The sequence below is a fragment of the Diplotaxodon limnothrissa genome, linkage group LG8 (assembly GCF_057381915.1).
Source record: "Diplotaxodon limnothrissa isolate DT_005_m linkage group LG8, D_limnothrissa_male_GT1.1, whole genome shotgun sequence".
In the NCBI taxonomy this organism is placed as follows: domain Eukaryota; kingdom Metazoa; phylum Chordata; class Actinopteri; order Cichliformes; family Cichlidae; genus Diplotaxodon; species Diplotaxodon limnothrissa.
This window is the reverse complement of record NC_140603.1, coordinates 21,637,477-21,658,925: the sequence shown is the minus strand read 5'-3', so window position 1 is coordinate 21,658,925 and position 21,449 is coordinate 21,637,477. Positions and strand designations below refer to the sequence as shown.

Sequence of the window (21,449 nt, the reverse complement as noted above, 5' to 3'; positions counted from 1 at the left end):
TGACGCACATTTCATGTTTTGCCTCCAAGGAGCCAGACTTTCTTGTATTTTTTAACATGGTTTTGAGCAATAGTTCTGCAGGGGGGTTGCTGCTTTTTCACACATTTTCAGTCTTTAGTCATTCCCTTCAGTTGCTCCATTTACTGTTCACTGAAGCCTCATCAGAAATGGTCTTAGTGGAAGGATGGCTGTCAAGAAGCCATTCTTAAAGAAGGGAAGTGGATGAGATGTGCCAAATTATACAAAAACTGGACTGAAAATCAGTGGCAGCGGGTGTTATGAAGCGATGAATCTAAATTTAAAATTCATGTCGGTGTAAGCCATTTGTAAAGGTGGCTGTAGGTGGAGGTTCTTTCATGGTTTGGACCTGCATTTCATCATTTGATGGAATTATGAATGCAGAAAAGTAAAAGTATGATTAGATTTTGATCCATCATGCAATGCCATCTACAAAATGCCTGACAGCAGTTTCAGTCATGGATTGGCCTCATCAGAACCCGGACCTCAACAGATACCAGAACAAAGGCAGACAAGAGCCAAAGAAGACCAATGAATGTCCAATTGGTACCAGTTATCGAGCTGTTTTTCATACCATGGGAATGGAGTGATATTTTTCCTCCCAACACTATTTATTTCTATTATCTATTCCTTTTGAAATTTTATGAAAGAAAACAGAATGATCGTGATGTAAAATTTAAAGCTGCACATGAACAGTGAAATAGAAACATGGTTTCTGATTAGAAAGAAAATAATACTACATCAACCTTAATCTACATCTTGCCAGTTGTCTGATATTGCAGAACTGTCACAGGTGGATCTAGAAAGTTTTACATGGGGGGCAAACGAGTGTGAAGAGGTATACACAGGGTGGCAGATACCTCTTCATTAAAGTATGTCAAAATCCCTTATGTGTAAATGGAATCAACAATATATACACAAAAACACTTTAAAACGATTCATTGTATCATGATCTCTTCTTAGAAAACGAATATTTTAGGTATAAATAAAACAAAAACATTTCCCCCAAATAAATACAAAACAAATACAGCAATAAAGGAATAAAAAAGACAACAAATGCAGGAAAAGAGCTTAAATTACTGTTTTATCTAAATCAAATGTCATCTATTTCTTTTAGGAGAGCTTAAGCTTAAAATAGGGGAAGGAGGGATAAATAAGGCTCTACAGCAGGGTGGGCAGTTGACCCCCTTCCCCCTCTGTAGTTCTGGAATAAGCTGTATGGTCACTGCAGCCTCGAGATTCTCGCATAATGTTACCTCTTGTTGGTTTTGGGGGGGGGTATTTGTTCCTCCTTTAGGTCACGTGGAGGGGTGGGGGGCTGTTTTGCCCGTGTGTGTGAAGCAGATGGAGCTTGGTCTAATATTTTTCCTCTCCTAGACTCTGCTAATGTTCATTTTTCACTACGTCAGTCTCCAAATGCACCTACACTTGTTTACATTTACACACACATATCATTGTGTGGCTTTTTCATGTACCGACTTTGTACTTTTGCACAGTGTTATTGCGATTTACACAGCGGATGAAAGCAACAGTAATGGTTCCCTGAATGCATCATCATGCAAACGCTGCAGTGATGGCTGAGTGACGTCACTCCTCCGTGGGAGAAATCTGATGCTGCAGGTCTTGCACGTGGTCTGTTGTTTACTTCTTCCAGGAACAGTGGAAGTGCAGCCAGACAGGGGGAGGAGGGGGAGTCGGCAAAATTTTGAAACAGCTGTCCTGGATAGGGTTACCGTGGTGAGGGGGGAAAAGACGCGCAGGCTGACGTTAACGTCGGGAAAATGTCGAACTGAATTCTCTGATGTTTCCATCTTCAGAGGCTCCGTAAACAGCGCGATACCTGAACTGTACGTATTTGTTTGGCGTCAGCATGCCGCTTTGCTCTCGCTCTTTGTTCTCCTCTCTGAGGTTCGTTAAAGTTCAAGCGTCCAAAGACCGTCAACAATGCGGTTAAACCGAGTGTAGCTGTGAGCACGCCGTTAAACGCAAACAGTGCAAATGCTGGAGTGATAAAAGTTTGATTGGACTGAAAAAAGAGAAAAGAAAGGGGGACAAAAGTGTACACAAACATGCTGTTTTTACGACAACAAGGGTTTCGGTCTCCAGTTTACGAGTTAAGGGAAACATCTCCCGTTACATATAGACAAATCATTTACATTTCCTTACAATGGCGTTGTTTCTGTAAAAATACCCCAACAACTGGAATGCTTATGCTTTTCTTTATTCTCATTTTGTTTATGTGCTTATAATGAAGACTAGAATGTTTCAGCTTGGAAGTCTGCTGAGTCAGCTCCATCTAACCTCCAAAGCGTCAGAAGCTGCCCATGGCCAAATCCCAAAGCAGACACCGACAGTACCTGACTTTTTACAAAGCGTGATGTAAGTATTAGGTCAACTTAAACCTGCACTAACCTTAGTCGTACAGTTAGTGTGTGTCAAGTAAAGTACAGGGATACACTGGCAGTGGTAAACCCCCAGGGGCACAGTTTATTTGGGGGGGGGGGTCACTGGGCCCTAAATGGGGCTTAGAAATGATTGAAGTCCAGATCTGTCTTTTTCTTGATGCATCATATTAAAGGTGTAGCACCTGTACTCTAAGGAGCAGCGGAAGAGTCTACCCTTAAACTAGATCTTGGTCCCATTAGGTAAGAGTGTGGTGGAGAGGTGCTTTTCTACTTTATTTCAGCACAGAGTGCTTTATTGAGGCAGTAAAGTGAAGTGAGTTGCAATACAGTCCAAATCAGAAATTCTAAAAACTGTAAAGGAATTTTATTTTGTACAGCTTCCCTTTTTTTGTAGCAATATAGAAGATTTGTGTTCATAAAACAATGAAATAAAATAAAATAAGATACTTTAAATTTAAGAGACAGAATAATTCTGTAACATCTGAGAAAAAGTGGCTGTGGTCCTGCCTACCATTACAGGTAATGCATCAACCAAACCCCCAGCTAGCAGTATTGTGGGCAATAAAGCCCATAATCTTTGTTTTGTTTTTTTGGTTAAGTTGGGTAGAGTTGTCCCTTATAACAATCTTTGCCTGTAATTACTGTTCCCCTACCCATCACTGAAATCCATCCTCTGCCCATGCACTTCACTCTGAGCATTGCAGTGTCTTTCACCTCATTGTTCTTGTCCATCGCCTACAACCTGCAACCCTAACACTGGTGTCCACAACCTGTGACAGCACCCAACAGCATAATAGTGGAGATGGAGCAGCTTATGGTGATCTAATATAACCTCTATGGGGGTAGCATTGGTGGAGTTTAAAGGCAAAATGATAATTCTGCTTGCAGCTTGTACCACTGTGCTCAAGTGGAATAACAAAAATATATATTTTTACCATTTACTTCCTCTGTAGGAAACTCACCGGGCTGAAAAAGGAATATGTTTTCTGTAATCTGCGTATCCCCGACCAGCTTCAGACAACCAAAGATGACATCAACCTTGTTATCCTTTCAGGTGGGTATCTGCTGAAGAAATGCATGGAATAATATATGAAAATAATATGCATATGACATAGGGATGTAAGATTTAGCATCTCCATCTAAATGTTTAAGATTATTTAAGCGGACAACAGTTTTTGTAATCGTCTATTTTGCTGCATGCTACGAATTAAATGGCTTTAGGAAGGATAAGTTATATTCTAACAATAACACTAATATTATAAGACTAGTGACAAGGATTAATGTTTCTTGATCTCTTTGCTAAGGTCATGGGATCTTCTGCATAGATGTTAAACCCTGGAGAGGCACAGTGTCTGCTCACAACCAAAACTGGCATGTGCAAGTGAAAGAAGAGGAGCAGAACTTTACCAATACGTGCATTGAGCAGATTGAAGATCCACTCAAAGCTATCATGGTAAAAAATTTTTAAAAAAAGACAAGTTTTATCTGAAATGTTGCAATGGCTCCATGAAAACCTAAATGTCAAACTGTCTGGCACACTTGAGTCCAAGGTCCAACCAATTGTCCAATACACTGTTTTTATCCAAACTGTGGTCGGGTTAAGAGATTCTGAGTCACTATAACAATTTATATGGAAATTTTAAATACAGAAGTGCTTCCTAAACTTCCTAAGTGGGCACTCTTCATTTGAAAGGCCATAATTGTATTCACGGTTTGAGGAGGGTGGGGGTGGGGGGTGGGAATGAAAGCAGGCAGGTGCCTAAACACAGCTGTCACCTTATGTGGCTGGGTCTGTTAGGAGTCATTCATTTCCATTTCTATAGATGCTCAAATTGGACTTGAAGCTTGACAGAACAGTTCAATGGCAAACACACACTGCAATATTGAAACGTGTTCTGCGTGAATTGGATCTATTAACTTCATTAATCTACACAAAACACGACAAATTTGAGGTTACATAATTTCTCTAAATGGGCCCTCTTTGAAATTTAAAAGTACAGTGTGTGATTCAGGTCATTGCAGGAGGAATGTTGAGACATCCTGTGAATGTGAGCGCATGCTAAACTTGATGAGTCTCAGCATTGTTCACGTAAATACTGGAACATTTAATAAGTTAATCGGCTGGCCTTTAAATTCGATAACTGCTGAACATTTTGCTACTTTTCTCCAGGTGTTTTATGCAAAGTGGATATCAGTGTTGGATGAAACAAATCATCTTTTTAACCAAAACGATCCAGGCGTCTGAAAAGGTTTTTATTACTTAGATACTAATAAAGAAAATGAAATAATAAGTATCTACCTAATGTCTGTCTCTTAGACTAAAACAGCAAACTTATGCAGTCATTTGAAGAGGAGTGGAGTGTCTGTGCGCCAAAGTCTCTTCTTCCCCAGAATCATCTTCCTCTCACCAGATTGTGAACTGGATAAGGAGCTGAGGAAGAAGAGGGAGCTGGTCTCCCACAGCCAAATAGAGGACTTCCTCAAATCTTTCAAGGAGGGCTATATTGCCTGGATATCAGATGCGGTGACGCCCTCCTGGATCTCTGGTGAATATGCATTAACACTTCGCTCAGTGTTCCAACACATTGCAAAAAGAACTGATCTATAATAACACGATATATGTCTGTTATTATGTCCTAAAACTTGTGAAAATATCCACTGCTGCCTAAAGTTCTGGTGGAATCAATCGAACATTTACAGACACTCATCATGGGCATGAATGTCTTGGTAATTTGTACAGCATACATTTATCAATTTTTAATTTATTTAGGATTTTCTCTAATCCATACATGGCCAAAGTATCAATACAGGCCTAATATAAACATATACCCCCACTAATATTTGGTTAACTGTTCCTTAGTAAGTTCCACACCTTTGATTGCCATCAACAAGTGTCTTGCATAATTCTGCCTGGATATATGTTTAAATTCTATCGTCCCGATAACGATATAAATCACAAAAACATTTTCTGTAAATTCTGTGAATCTCGGGCAGCTCGACTTGCGGGAAGTGTTTCCAGCTGCCCGTCAGGTACCTGGAGTCGAGTGTTTTAACCGATGCATGAAACGATACATTTTTGGACATAAGTTGTAACGGCCGCCGTTTTCTTTGTGAGTATTTATTACACGGCGCGCTGCGGGGAAAAGCCTGTTCTTACGTTTGAGTCTAAGGTTTATTTTTTAGCACCTGGCGGCTCTTTTTTGCTTCTCATCCCTAAATAATCTGCTCTTTCACGTGATTCAGTTTATTTTGAAAAGTCTCAACAGGATCTTGAGCTTTATTGTGAAAGGTTTATGTGGAACATAAACAATCCGTCCTTAGTGTGGTTATATTAAATATAAGAGAAAGAGAGAACTTTAAGAAATTAATATAGCCACTACAGTGACCATCAAAACGGAGAAAAAATATTGCCGTAAACAGTTTATTTTGAGACACCACGAAACAAATGATAGCGTAAAATTAAAGATAGACGTTTTTATATCGTCATCCGATATATATCGTTATATCGAACAGCCCTATCATCCACTTTGTGCAATACACGACTACCACTGGCAGCAAAACAGCCCTAGAGAGTGATGCTACCACCAACAGGATAGTGATGCTAGCATTCTAGCAATTTCTAATTCATGGCAGGCTTGGTGGTTCCTGAGTTGGTCCTGAGCATGGTAACCATTTTCTTCTCATTTGGCAAAGATGTCATACATTTGAATAACTTGTACTTTCATACAGTTGTTTGAGCTGATGGTCTTGGAATCTGCAGTTTACCAATCCCTCCAAGAGACCATCTCAACTTCTGTAACTTTATAGTGCTCCTTAGATCTTCACTGAGTTCCTTCTCCATTGTTCTACGTGTTGATCAATCCAACGAGAGCTGTCAAACATATCCTTTTTATGAGAAAGAGAAACTTAGTTGGCCTTGGCCTTGTCAAGTTAAAAGACATCGTATAATTTTTAGCACTACTTATTAAAATGTTGAAGTAAATGTATGTATAGATTTTAGCCTTTATTTATACTTTTGACCGTGTGTGGATTAGAGGCAATCCAAAATCAATTCACAATTGTGAACCCCTTGTTTTATGAAGATCTATGCTGTGCAATTATTCCAACCTGTAAACAGAACAGTTCAAAGAAATCATTTACGACCCAAATTACCATGACATTCATGGGGTTTTGTAAACTTCTGACTTAAATTTAGCAATAATTATGACTAAATTGGCAAAGGCTCATAAAAAGCCAGTTAAACTTGTGTTTTTCTTGACCTGCAGGTCATCTGTCGTACAGGCAGATGGAATCAGTGCGAGACGTCCTGAGGAGGGTGGGAACGTGGGATTTGGTGCGGCTGCACTGTGGCGAGCAGCTAAAAGGAGACTTCCAGAGCTGCCCGTATATCGCTCTCAACCGCCAGGAGACGGACACCCTCGAGTTTTCCAGTGTCAAGACCCTTTCTGCTGACTCGCTTTGGGCCCTGCTGGGACACGTTCCTCAGGTCAGTCCACTACTGTGGTTCTGATGAACCAGTCACAACTTGGGATCGAATGCTTTGTCCAAATGATAATGTGAAGCATCACGCTCATCATGAACCAGCAGGTGGCAGTAGCACTTTATGACTGCCTCCATCAATTATCCTCTGTTGTTCTGGTAACTGGAAAAACACAGGTTTGATTTGTGCTGAAGACCCCCAAAACATGACACCAATTTCACAGTTATTTGAATGCAATTAGGATCATTTCTGTTTAGAAGTATGAGAAAATTACTGTATAAACACAGATGAAGTGATACAGTTTAGCAATTAAGATAAGAAAGTGAACCGTTTTTTTTTTTTTTTGTTTTTTTTCACCACACCACAGAGAGCGGTCTAACTGAGTACAGTGTTCAGCATTTAGATATAAATTAATTTAAATTGTACTGACCAATTTTCCAAACAAATGCTTTTTTCACAAAATGTAAATTTGGTTCTTTTTTTTCTTTTTTTTAAAACCAGTTCGACCACCGACACTCTTTCTCTCTCAGATCATTTTAATGGACACCCTGGGTGTTATTGAAGCGTTAGGGCAGGTATTTTGTTTGCATCACAGTAATTTGAGCTGATTAAAATTGATTTTATGTTTTGGGTTAATAAGCAGATTTCATTCAGACTCGGTAAATGTTGCCTCTCGGGATGCGATTGGCAAATCTTAGCAGTCACTAGAGCAATGACCGAAAAAGGTGGTTTATATAGAAGTTAAATTGCAATGATGATAGAACGTTAGATTCACACACAAAAAATGTCATTTCGTTACATTTTCTTTTCTTCCAAAAAGCAGGATCGAACCTTTAATTATTTTCACTTGGCAGTGGTGCCTCTTTTCTGCTTGTCAGTTAACTAAATGTTACCTCTTTAAAGACCAGCGAGTGCGACCCAGCTCAGCATCCATTACAGATTCACACCCACCCTCGAACACCCAGACACTCAGCCTGCGATGTCCATGCAAGCCTGCTCAGGCATTAGTTTGCCCCCACCACCACCCAGCACCCCAGACTGTATGTACTCTCCCCCCTCGCCTCCAGCTGCTGTGTATTTGATACATGACCCAGCAGTCATTAGACAGTCTCCAGTGGGCTCTTTTCTTGCCCAGGGGGACACAAAACATGACAAGAAAATATATTATTTTCAAAGAGATATTTGCAAATGGAGGCACAGTGATGCAAACCTCATCCTCATATTAAAAACAAAAAAAAAGGAAATTGGAGAATAGATGGTTAATATGCTTTTGTGAAATTGGTTTTATTTCTCTGATCGGTTTCTAGGTGTGTTGATGCAGTCCGCACCGGGGGAAATCGACTTTAATATTTGGAGGTTTTGCCTTTTTAATTCACTGTGTCACCTACTTTGTCTTTAGGAGAGAAAAAAATGCTCTCTGCTCATGTGCAGCAGCTGCCAGGGGAAGTTTGGGGGGGCAGCAAAGAAACCTGATAGCTACCCCCATTTTCAGAGCCTACAAATAATGCATGCTTTTGATTTTTTTTTTTTTTTAACTTGTAAACACAGGCTAGAAGATCTCCAACATGACCTACGATTTCTCTCGGGCATCTGTTAGGTTGCATGAAGTGGCACCAGATGCATTCAGAAAGCTGCCATGGAGGCAGTAGGTGTGTATTCTGTGAGCGCAGGCAATTACTCTGCAGAGAATGGGATGTCTACATGCACCAAAGTGGAGAATGATTGAGTGGAGTGGCTGTAATTTATTAATTATGGTCTATATTCTTAGACCACGGTTCTGGCTTCATTCAATTTGTATGGATTGAGGGGTAATTACGGTGTGTGTGTGTGTGTGTCTGTGTGTGTTAAGGAGAAAGAAAGAGCTGAAGATCTATTCATGTCATAATTTAAAGTGCAGGTTACTTGTGATATTCATCTTCATATTGTCCCCTCTTCTAATAAGGCCAGTTCATATAATGCAGTTTATTCAAGAGAAGACCCTGATTTAAAAAAAAAAAAAAAGTTTCTGACTTGCAGTCAGCCTATACAGAGCATCTATTAATTGCAGAGCTGTGAAGCAACAATTAAGTTCTTTTGAGCGTAACTTGACTACACAGCCCCTCCTAGCTGATTAATAGAGGCAAAGCCGGTAGGTGAAAATCTGCAAATTCACAGACAACATCTTGGCTAACGGAGAATGGTACAAATAATCAGATCTCGGTTGCCGGAGATACATCTCGTCTCCCTGACGAGCTACAGATTCCACACAAATGTAGCTTGTTAATTTAACTCCACCATGACATTCCTCTCCATTTGGCCATCTCCCAGGCTGCACGCGTCACGGGCCTGTAATGGACAGCTGGTGCACTTGGTGCTTAGCACAGAAAAGGCAGAGAGGGTAGACATCAACTGCTTTGTGTGATAATGAATGGAGGCACACAAAAGGCCAGGAGCAGGCCATTTACAAAGCCTGCAAATTCTGCTGTCTAAATAGATAATATTGTCAGCCACTGTGTCTTTTGGGGTTTCTTTTACTGTAGTGAAAAAAACAGCATTCACCCCTTTGAGGTAAATATATGCCTTCCCCATTACTCTTACTTTCAAATATTTATGATAATCATTAGAAACCATATTCTATGTGTTCTGTGTGAGCATGGCTATAACTCCACTTATCAAAGGATCTGTTTCACTAAAAGAAAAAAAAAGAAAGAAGACAACTGTAGTTTTTTTTTCAGTTATGCAAAATTAAACAAAGCACACTTTAAAGTTGTGTCACTGAGACTACAATTTAGGCGCTAATTTCAGATTCATAGCTCACTTATTTCATTGCGTACCCAACAAGCCTGTAGGGACGCAGTGCGTAGGATGATATCTCCATTGTGGAAAAGTTTTCAAAGAAAAGTTTTTAGATTGATTTTTTTTTCTAGAAAGAAAGATCTATTGGTTGCATTGCATTTCCCCAGCAGAGATGAAAATTATGTGGACACTACCATGATGTTCAGATTTCTGTAATTGGAGGATCGCTCTCGAAAGGAAACTGGAATTGGAAATAATTCGCGCCAAAGAGCGTGTAGGAAGCTACGGAGGAAAAATAACCATGCAATTACGCATGAGAAGAGTGCTGCAGAATCACAAGTGTCTGTAATGAACTAGTGAAGACACCGGCACTTATACAGTGGAAGGCAATGATAAAAGCTGCCTTGTAATAGCATGTGATTAAACTTAGTAAAAAAAAAGAAAAAAAAAATCTATTTTTTCACTCGAGCACTGAACCGCAGTGAAGAGTCCCGTGGAGAGATTCTGCATCTGTCAATTTGAAGATGACTCAATGTGTTTCCTCCAAATTCATCACCCAGCATGCAGTTCCAGTCATTTTAGAGGGCTCTTCAAGTGCTCTTTTGTTAATTTAGTTAAACATGAAACGTTAGAGTTCATGTTTTACACATTCCTACTTAACACAGGTGGAGTTTGAGTTTCACTAAATTTGAATACATGTTTAAGATTAAGCTCCAAGCCATTATTATTCATTAGCAAATAATTTCCGTGAATGTGGAATGAGCCCGGGTTTGCAGGGCACTGTGGGTAATAATATCTGCTCTACTGCATGCATATATATATAGAATATTGTTAATTTGTATACTTTGTCTAGAAAATACAGCGCGTGCATTAATAGGGTTTTGTAATATGGTTGCAGTAACAGGATTTTCTTTTTAAATATGTTAGCACCATGCTCTGCCACCTGGCTGTAGCTCAGGTGGCAGAGCAGGTCAGCCACTAATCAGAAGGTCGGTGGTTCGATCCCAGGCTGCCTCCTGGCTGCATGCCAAATATCCTTGGGCAAGATACTAACCCCATGTTTGCCTACTGGTGGTGGTCAGAGGGCCCGGTGGCGCCAGTGTCCGGCAGCCTCGCCTCTGTCAGTGCGCCCCAGGGCAGCTGTGGCTACAATGTAGCTTGCCATCGCCAGTGTGTGAATGTGTGTGTGAATGGGTGAATGACTGAATGTAGTGTGAAGCGCTTTGGGGTCCTTAGGGACTAGAAAAGCGCTATACAAATGCAGGCCATTTACCATTTACCATTTAATATGAAGTTCCATGCAGTGAACTGTATTTCAGGGCGATTCTTCACTCAGTTCAAATATCCGAATGTTCAGCTATGTAAAATATTCACTTGAACATTTTCAACATTCAAATGTTGAATTGAAAGCATAATAAATATTGCATAGGTACATTTTAAAAAATTAGAAGATCAAAACTCTGTCTTTGATTCTTTTGCAAGATAAATAAAGAATTAGAACGAATTTTTTTCCCTTTTTTGTGCAGTTTTACAATTAAACAACAACAAAAATAAAGTATTTTGAAATGAAAATCATTAGCTATGTAGGGACATAGCTAATGATTTTCATTTCAAAATACTTTATTTTTGTTGTTGTTTAATTGTAAAACTGCACAAAAAAGGGAAAAAAATATACTATATGATTCTGTGATCACCTGTGAAACCATTATTGAATTGTTGCACAATCCTTTGTCATAGCACATTTAATAAGACCATGTAAGCTTCATAGATATCTTTTTTTTCCCCAGTTCTGTGACATTATCTAATTTGGCATTAAATGCTGGTTTTAGTATTTAAAAGAAACTTTTCTGCGGTCATTGGCCAACATGTTCATTTTTATCTCTGTAGGCTCAGTTATTTGTTTTATGGATTCAGGATATTAGAGTGATCCCCGCAGCATAGGTGCTAAGATATGATCAATAGGGATTCATGAATAATGAAGAGGCCGAGTGGAGCAGAGGCACTTAATTACAGCTTCGAAAGCCATTCTCGTTAATTGAGGAGAATAAAGGTGCTGAAGTGGCTTAAACGGCAAAAACTGTAATTTTTTTAAATTATTAAAAAAATTTTTTTTGTCACTTTTCTTTTTTTAAATTACAGCAAGCCTCTACCTGAAAGCCAGATGGATCCAAGTTCTCACCTTTGTTTTCAAATAGATACATTTGTATTTTATATTTAGTTTATTTTTGTTCTCAGGCTTTCTTTGACCATTTGTGAGCAGACTCTCATTCTTTTAATGTAAATGCTAATATGCTGCATATCCAGACAGTGTGTGACTGCTGTGCACTGCAGATACAGTATATAATTGACAGCCCTGCCATCTGTTACAGTTATGTGAAATTATGGATAAACTAGTTAACAGACACTTTGGCCCATTGTCTGTTGTTTTGATAATCACCCTTAATAACGGACGGCATCAATATGGTCTTTAAACCTGATTTGGGAGTTAATGGAGTCAGATGGGGGCAGTCAGTGTATGCTCTGGGGGTAATGCTGTTAGAGATGTTCGTAAAGAGCAAATTAAATCAGTCATAGATTGTGCCCTCTCAAGTCAGCCAGACAACCAGACCTATTGAGGAGAAAAAGGAGGGGGATTCATATTTTAACCTCTCGCAGAAAATGCACTTATGTGGATGGAAATACAGTCAGAGCTGGGTGACTGCATGCAAATGGTTATTGCCCAGCCTAATGGCTTCCTGTTAGCTGAGGCAGGTTGGAAGGGGAGTCATATCTAATCGGAACTTAACCGGGCATTTTTTAAAAATATATATAATTTATTTATTTCTTTTTGTGGCCTCAGACGAGCACAGTGATTAACATGGACAGTAATGTCACCACCTCTATCTTAATGGATAGGGTTGGGAGTCAAATAGAAACTCGTGATATGATTCAGTACGTTACCCAAGATAACATTGGTATCACAGTACAGCCATTCCAAGATTCATATAAATGAAAGGAAAAAAAACAACAAAATACAGAATTTAAATGTTTAAATTAATTGATATTCACTTTATGTCTCTAGCTCTCTGATTTGCTCTGATACGTTTCATGGTATAGATTCAACAAGGTGCTGGAAACATTCCTCAGATGTTTTGATCCATATTGAAATGATAGCAGCACACAGTAGCTGCAGATTTTTCTGCTTGCACAACTATGATGCAAATCTTCTGTTCCACCATATCCCAAAGGTGCTCTATTGGACAAAGGTCTGGTGACTGTGCAGGCCCTTCAGTGAACTCACTGTAATGTTCAAGAAACTAGTTTGGGAGAGGTTTGTGACATGGTGCATCATCATTATGGAAGAAGTAACCATCAGAAGATGGGTCAGCAACAGTACTCGAGTAAGATGTGCCATTTAAATGATGCTCAGTTGATACTATGGGCTCAAAAAGGTATTCTCAAAAGAATATCCCCCAACCCATTATACTGCCACTGTCAGCCTGAATTGTAGATGGACTAATGCTTTCATTTTGCCAAATTCTAGCCCTCTATTCAAAGCTCTCTTTCCTAGCGGTTCATGTCCCGCTCATGAAGGATCTGGTGTTTTGCACGCCTTCCTCCACTTCTTCCTATCCAGAGCGTCTTCTGGTGTGACATTCGCAGCCTTCATATCATTTTTGATTCGGTCCATCCAGAGCTTTTTTTTTGGTCTTCCTCTTGGCCTGTTACCGGTCTAATCGTTGGGCTGTTTTAGCGATGGAGTTCTCATCGCTAGGGACTACGTGGCCGTACCATCGGAGCCTCGACTCTCGCATCTTGTCCGTGATTGCCACTTCCCATCGTTTCTTGACGTCTTCGTTCACTCATTCATCACTAACATTTTTCCAATCTTCTACTGCCCAGTTTTGGTGAGCCTGTGCGAACGGTAGCCTCAGTTTCCTGTCCTTAACTGATAGGAGTGACACCAGGTTGTGGTCTTCTGCTACTCTTACCCATTAGCTTTGAGGTTTTAAATGTTGTGTCATCAGAGATGTTCTTCTATGTGCTTTGATTGTAACAAGTGGTTATATGGCAGTCTGGCCATTCTCCCCTGATGTCTGGTATCAACACAGCCATTCCTGATGCCCGTTTTGACCATTTGCAGGTCATCTTGACCATGTCTACACGCTTAAATGCATTGCTGTAGTGTGACTGGCTGATTAGCTGTTTGCATTAATAAGCAGTTTAACAGGTGAATTTAACTCAGTGGGTGAATGTATTGTAGAGATAGAGATTGGACTCAGAATATGGGATGCTGTTTACATTTCTTTTCTTTTTTCTTTTTTTTAATATCTTGTAACCTCAAAAAATTAGCAGGTAAAAACAAAATCTATTATGTATTAAATTAGAATAAAGCTGGCTTATTTAATTTAGCCGCTTCTATGGGGGGGGGGGGGGGACACTTTTGGCTGATTGTTAATCAGATTCTGTTTTGTGTCTTAATGGAAAATCATTGAGTCAGATCATCAAGATCATGACTTGAGTTGAATCAAATTACCGCTGGTAGTCACTCACTCAACAGATTGTTAATATATTCACCTTCTGAGCCAAACCACACAGTGCTTACCTAATTGCCTTGCAAACCATTTTTGGTCCATTTCCATGACATTTGGCCCATCGACAAAGAGGTTTGGTGCACCAAAGGTGTGTTACTCAGTGTCCTCCCCCCCCCCCTCTGTCCGTGTCTAGTGAGACACGAAGTGGAACAAAGAGCCCGTCGTCTGAAGCTGGTGTGGCTTTACGCTCACTCTGAGTTCACCTGAAACACTGCACCATGGCTCCAGGTAACAGCCTCTGCTGACTGATACACCGCTGGGATTCTTTGACTTTATCAGGGGAAGAATCTGAACTTTGTGAATGGCAATACATGCAGGTGGTGACATGTCCCTACCCAATTACACAGTTCCTCGGATTTGTCATACCTGTCAGACCTTAATGACCAGTAAATACATTTATACAGAAATAATTCTGTAGTCACAATTAAACATCATTGATTCATGTTGGTTTTATTAGCAGAAGTGATTTAGGATGCCTGAACGGTCTTTAAAAGAACTAGCTCTGAATCTGTACCGTGGAGATCCCTGCAGATGGGAGATAAGGAAACCACTGGAGATGTCTATCAGCAATTTGCATGGAGAAGTTTTCAGAGAATGAGTTGTCTTGTTGAGTATAAGAGGTTAAAAGGTGAACAGTGAACCAGACATAGGATTTATGACTAGTAGCAGACGGTAAATAAGAAGAATGAGTTTGTCTTGTTGAAATGTGAGGAGTGATGTCATTCACATGGCTTCTGCGACACTGAAAGTGAGAGGGAGATCAGGGTAGACACCGTTAGGTGAGCTCTCAGCCCTTTGTGTGACACCCAGCCTTAGCCCCAAGGGTCTTGTTCTTTCCATGAAATGCACCATTTTGGCCTGCTGGTGCTTGAAGTAGCGATGGTTCCCTTACAATTGTGAACAAATCACAGAAAAACCTAATACCTAATTTTAGTGACTTTAAAGTGTTCGTTTTGGCTTATTGGAGAGTGTGTCGCCGTGACACGTTGCAATACATCTTAAGTGTCGGATAGAGATTGCACTTTAAATGACATTTTGGTTTCTATCAGCAGCTACTTTACTTTTTTTTCCTTCTGCTGCAAGTCAGATACAGCATGATCTTTTACTCTTTAACACACCCTCTCATTCACTTGAGGGATAACATGCAGTGACAGTTCCTGTACCTGGCACGTGGTCCGTGCTGAGCAACATCTGGCAGGCAGCTTGTCTAGACCACACAGAAACTTGTTTTGCTCTTTTGTATTTGAAATCTGTAGCTTACCTACTTGGTAACTATTGTTTGGCGGATGATGCCGCAGAAATGGACGATGATGAATTTAAATGGCTGTAAATTAAATTTGACACAATTCATCTCTACGCTAACATTCTCAGACAGGATTTATGTATACTCCAAAGCAACCACGGGCAGCAAATTAGCATGGTTGTTACTGTAAATATGTTTCTTAATATAATTTGCAGGATTGTTCTGCGGCGGGTTTTATAGCTTCCCTGCTTCAGTGTGGGTTTTATATTGTCTGCCTCTTGTGCACTACAAGTATGGAAGTACTCAACTTTGGCTCCATTAAATCAGCTAATTGCTGATTATGAACTATTGCGCTGCGCTGTGATTTGTTAGAATAATTCCTTTCTGATGTCTTTGTCTCGGTTTGTGTGCCTCTCTGCCACCAGCTGTCATTAAGCTATTTTTTCATGTATCCCAAATTAATAGACACTCACTCACTCTGAAGTGTCTGATGCTATTGTAGCAGAAGCCACATGGCATTTGGCCAAGGCTGCAATATAAGATGCAATTGTTTAGCTTTTTTTCATCTTTATCCCTGTTTTAATGCACAGTAATAAGTAAGTAAATGCTGGAAAGATGTGTGTCTGAAATCGCAGTGGCCTTTGTTGTAGATAATTAGGTTAGCAGCAAGAGTGTGCAGGTGTTGAGGGTGTACTGTGTGCTCATGTTGTGTTATCGACTTGCTCATATTCGTAGGCTGTCAGGGGTGTCGCACTTTCCATCAGCCCCAAAGCTCACCAACCTCTTCACTATTAAAATGATCACTTTCAATAGCAGACAAAGGAAAGAGGGAACATATCTAGTGCAGGGTATTTTCCCCACCTCTAATGCTTATCTGCCTTTTGATGTCGGCGTAATAAAAGGCCTATTGGGCTTTCACAATGACCTGCAAAATGGACAAGGGCCGATATACTGGGCTCTGACTGTCGCTACCATTAACTAAAAGGCCCAGACATTATGGAGAGCCGGGGATGAAAGTACATGGAAAAAATAATAATAATTGAAAAATTGCCTAATGCTAAAGTGAAAGAAAATGGAACTGTGAAAAGGCACTGTAATATTCTGTTATCCCCGGTAAATGCAGCCAAACAAGAGATGCAGCAAGGCCTTCTTTTTGAAATGGATGTGGTTCAATTACCTGCATGTCTAAATCTAGTTAAGGCTTCCATTGTCGGGCTCGAAACATAACAGGCAGTTTTTGTAGTGTTAAAGCGTATTATGCCCTACAACCTACATAGAATCAAGAGAGGTATGACTCCATTCAAGATGCGGAGGGAATTAAAATTCACAGTGAGACCGAGGTTAATTTATTATTTAGTCTGTTTCGGGCTACCATTTGGATCACTGTTCTAACAGAGTTCGAGCTCAATATTCGAACAAGCTTGAAAAGAACGTTTCTAAATATGTTTTAAGGAGTATTGAAGGATTAGCATCCAATAGAAGCAGAATCTGGTTTGTTTTACTGTGTAAAACAGTTGACCTAATTCAGACTAGACTAGGCCATGCAGACGGGCATTATATTGATGAACAAAACTAGCAGACTGGCAAATATTTTACTAGTTTTACCTTTTCTTATATAATTTATAATTTCTTTGATATTATGTATTATTTATATATTCAGTTATAAGACACACAAAACCCAACCTGTAAACCTTGAGTTTGATGTTTAAGTAAATGCCTTAATGTTGGTGTTGTCTGTGATAATCTAAAAAAAGAAAAACATGTGCCTTTACCCTGTAATTTAAAAAAAGATAGTAATATAGTGCATGTATTATTTTGTTTGGTCAATAATTTAAGATCCCAGTTGTAATACACATTGTACACATCTTACCTGAAATGTACCTGCCCACTGATCAGTTAACCTCAAACTGCTGACTTCATAGTAAATAACTGAACGTCTATATTTAAATCTGTTCTGTATATAATACATGAAAAATTAACAACTACAAAAAATGTCAAATTAAAAATACAGTTTTACAATTTATAACATTTTAAAATTTACATGGGGTCATGCAGTCTTGGTGGTCGTCAGGAACGCCTTCTACTTTACCATAATTAATCATCATCTGTTGAGCTATATGTCTGTGATATCCAAGAACTTTATTTCTAATTCCACATTCCATATTTAGAGGTAAGTCAGATACAGATTTCGGTATTATAATACATCTTTAAAAAAACAAAACATAGATGGTAATAATCGCTGTATGCGTGTCAGTGTTGGCGCAAGGTTTCATTCAAGATTGGCCCAGCAGTTAAGGATGGGAGGAGATGGGGTGCATACAGATATATATGCATACGCTACAATTATTTTAGTAAGGTTTACATATTATAAATTGATTCTATAGTGTTGTGGTTTACACATTCAATTGCCAAGTCGCTGGTTTTATTCTAGCGCAAGACATAAATCCCTTTTTGGGTCGTGGCATCTGCCGTTAAAACTCATATGCAGAGACACCCATTGTAACAAGGAGCAGGTGAAAGTACCTTCATTCAACATTGTTATAAACTGATACAGTGATAACAAAAGAAACTGTAGATTTTCCAGCCATGAAAAACATCATTACCTGAAGTACTACTTTAGTACGTTGCAGGTGTGATGCATCTAAATATATACCAGTACCTTCTACTTCAGTTTTATAGAGAGCTTAAAAGACAACAGCTGAAAAACCTCATTCAAAATGCAATTCACTGCATCAGTAACTTAAAATCCAACAGTGGAACAGACTTTCTTTCTGAGTTATATGTTGTAGATGGTATTGGAAATTAAATTAATCTGGAAGTGACTTTATGATTCGGCTCTATACAAATTCATATAGTTATCATGTAGATCATCTTGATGTCTAAAAAAAACCTCCCAAGTATAGTTTATTTTTATCCTATTATTCCTTAGAATACCCACGAAGTATAATAGATTGCCAAATCTAGACTTCTGGGGAAAGTTGACCTCAAGGTAAACAAAGATGTTTACTTTCTACACCAATAAAATAAGTCATTTTTTCCACCGGGCAGAATGACTTTCTCCCCCCCACCCCACCACCACCACGTAGGTTGTATACACGGTCCTAAAACCAAGAAATATCCAACAAAATTTCTAATTATTTCTCTCTTTGGCACTTTGCAGGTAACCGTTAAAATGTATAAGCGTGGATCTAACAGCTGGCTGGGGAAGGCCCTGAATGCCACCACCACCATCCCCTCCAACACCTCTGTGATCTTCAGGATCAGCGGCGAAGAATCAGATGCTAAAATCCCAGCAAACGCCATTCACAGCATCACGCTCAGCATATGACTGTGTGGAGATAATACAAACAGGATCGCCATCGCAACATGGCACTGAAGAAGCAAGGGGAAGAAAAATTGCTTACTTGTGTGTAGCATTTTTTAAAAACTGAGTGCATTTTAACATGCAGTGATTGTACTTTGCAATATTGTAGGACTTCCAGATGTTTTTATGTGCGCATTTATCGGGGAAAAAAGGAAAAAGAAAAAAGGTCCCATTTGCCAATTTCCCTGATTCTCCTTAGTGACAATATTATGTTAATGTAGATGGTTTCAGACAATTAGCACGATTAGCTTTCTCTTGTTTTGAATTTCTAGAGCTGGCCCACACTTTACACTAGCCATTAATTAATCATTATGCAAGCTGATTGTGTCACACCGATTTAGGACTGAAGTGTTTAATGTGTTAATTGTGGCGGTTAAAAACCGGTGGCCTCTGGCACGTCGAGGGCCGAGGATGTAACTGCCTCTGTGGGTTTAATCGGAAGTTATTTACGGTCTGTTTAGACAGTGGAACTGTAAGGTGCTTTATTAATATGCTCCACCGCACGGAGGAGATGATAACTATTCAAGAGCACACAGGCACAGCAACCAGCACCATTCATAACTGTGTCTGAGTCACTTTCCATCAGTTGCCCAGGCTTCCACAGCTGCGCTAACAGCTAGCAATTGCATTTACTGGGCCTGGCAGTGGTCATAATGAAGTTATTCCCAACAGGATATCAGTGCCTTTAGCTAACAGCTCTCTCTGTTGATGGTATCTTTCTGTATGGCATGTCTACCTGAAACATCATTACACTGTACTCAAGCTACTCGCTTTTTCAAATGTCTGTTTACTGGTTTACCTGAGGGGTAGATCATCTGTAGTTTTAAAGCCATCACTCAGTTGTTTACATTGGTTGCTGCACATTTTTGAGACTGGTTGTTTTGTGGTTTGAGTCAACATTGCTTGAAATTATAGGTGTTTTCATGAATTTATTGCCTATACATATTTAAACCTACATAGTCCTCAGGAACTGTTTTCTCCAAAGCACTTGACAAACAATATTTGCAATATCAGATGGTCTGGTATGGGAAGGACTTCAAGGAAATATCTGATAAGTGGTGGGTGCATGCACGTTTTACTGTAATTTCATTATACATTGAACCATGCTTCTCAGTTGATTTATTCAGGCATGCTTGCTTGATTCATTGGTGTGTGGGGTTTTTAGGTCATTGAGTTATCAAGTGTTATCAAATGTTTGTACCACGTGTTGTTGTAATAAAGAGATGTGATTATTGGTTGGTTCAGTTAGTTATTTTTACCATTTTGGACTGAAGTGGCCTCAACCATCTCAGTCCTATTTTTGTTGTTGTTTGTTTGTTTTATTTCTGTAGTGTCGTTATTGAATCATCTTAGGATACAGCAGAATAACAGGAATGGTTTGGAATCAGCCGATGCAGCTCTATCTCTGTAGTTCTTAGATGTTATGCTGCAGCATTTTGGTTTAAATTCTGGTGTTTTAGAGTCCAAACTATCGTAATGTTCTTAATCATCCAAACGTAACAAATGCATATTAGTGTCTCATAACAATTATACACTCCACAGCCACTTTTTTGGGGGTATCTGATCAACTTGGCTAAGAGTTGTCCACCAATTTGAATGTCAGTGTATCGATCACTGACAGCTCTAGTCTGCATGCCAAAGTGTCCTTGGGCAAGATACTGAACCCCAAGTTGCCCCCAGTGTATTTATTCACTGTATGTGCATGTGAATGCTAGAATGTACTTACGCATAGGTACAACTCCTGCATTAATTTTTAGTGGAAAATGCTTTGAGTATACTAAGAAGCATGGTGCCAAATCTAATAAGCCAATCACATGGCAACCACTCTATTCATGTAACTAGGACAACCTGCTGAAGTTCAATCGAGCATTGGAAAAAGTTTTGTTCATGCCAGACGTCAGAGAATGGACTACTTCGAGCTAATAGGAAGGCAACAGTCAACTCAAATAACCACTCATTACAACAACAAGGCATGCAGAGGAGGCACTCTGAACACAAAACACACTGAACTTTGTATCAGATGAGCTACCAGAGCACACCAGGTGCTACTTTTGTCAGCTAAAAACAGGAAACCGAAGCTACAAATCACAATTGCTCACCAAAATTGGATTTTTGCTTTGGCATAAACACGGATGGCTCACGGATCCATCCTGCCTTGTATCGAAGTTATGCTGCTGCTCATACACCATTGCTCGTGTAATGGTTTAATGAAGTCTTCTTGGCCCACTTTGGCTCCTTTAGTACAAATTGTGCATTTTTTAAATGCTACAGCATACTTATCTTCTAATTGTTGCTTCCAGAAGATTAATGCACCATATCATAGGGCTGTGCGATATGACCAAAATCTCATATCCCGATATAAGAATTCTATCGTCCTGATAACGATATAAATCACAAAAATGTAACATTTTCTGTAAATTCTGTGAATCTCGGGCAGCTCGTCTTGCGGGAAGTGTTTCCTGCTGCGCGTCATGTAGCTGGAGTCGAGTGTTTTAACCGATGCATGAAACTATACATTTTTATACATAAGTTGCAAAGGCCGCCGTTTTCTTTGTGAGTATTTATTACACGGCGTGCTGCGGGGGAAAGC

General features: G+C 39.5%; 1 protein-coding gene across 2 annotated transcripts; it reads left to right on the top strand.

The window, feature by feature from the left end:
• The first annotated feature begins 1,756 nt into the window (after positions 1-1,756).
• On the top strand, positions 1,757-20,081 carry LOC146626862 (uncharacterized). Of its 2 annotated transcripts, none has more exons than XM_085360870.1 (7): positions 1,757-1,865; positions 2,278-2,397; positions 3,377-3,477; positions 3,728-3,876; positions 4,741-4,969; positions 6,689-6,909; positions 18,656-20,081. In XM_085360870.1, exons 2-7 carry the CDS (start codon positions 2,279-2,281, stop codon positions 18,821-18,823), a joined length of 987 nt encoding a protein of 328 aa, XP_085216996.1. In that variant the 5' UTR covers positions 1,757-1,865; position 2,278; the 3' UTR covers positions 18,824-20,081. The 2 variants fall into 2 exon arrangements, with proteins under 2 accessions (XP_085216996.1, XP_085216995.1); XM_085360869.1 differs by having other exon boundaries at positions 2,273-2,397.
• The last annotated feature ends 1,368 nt before the right edge of the window (positions 20,082-21,449 follow it).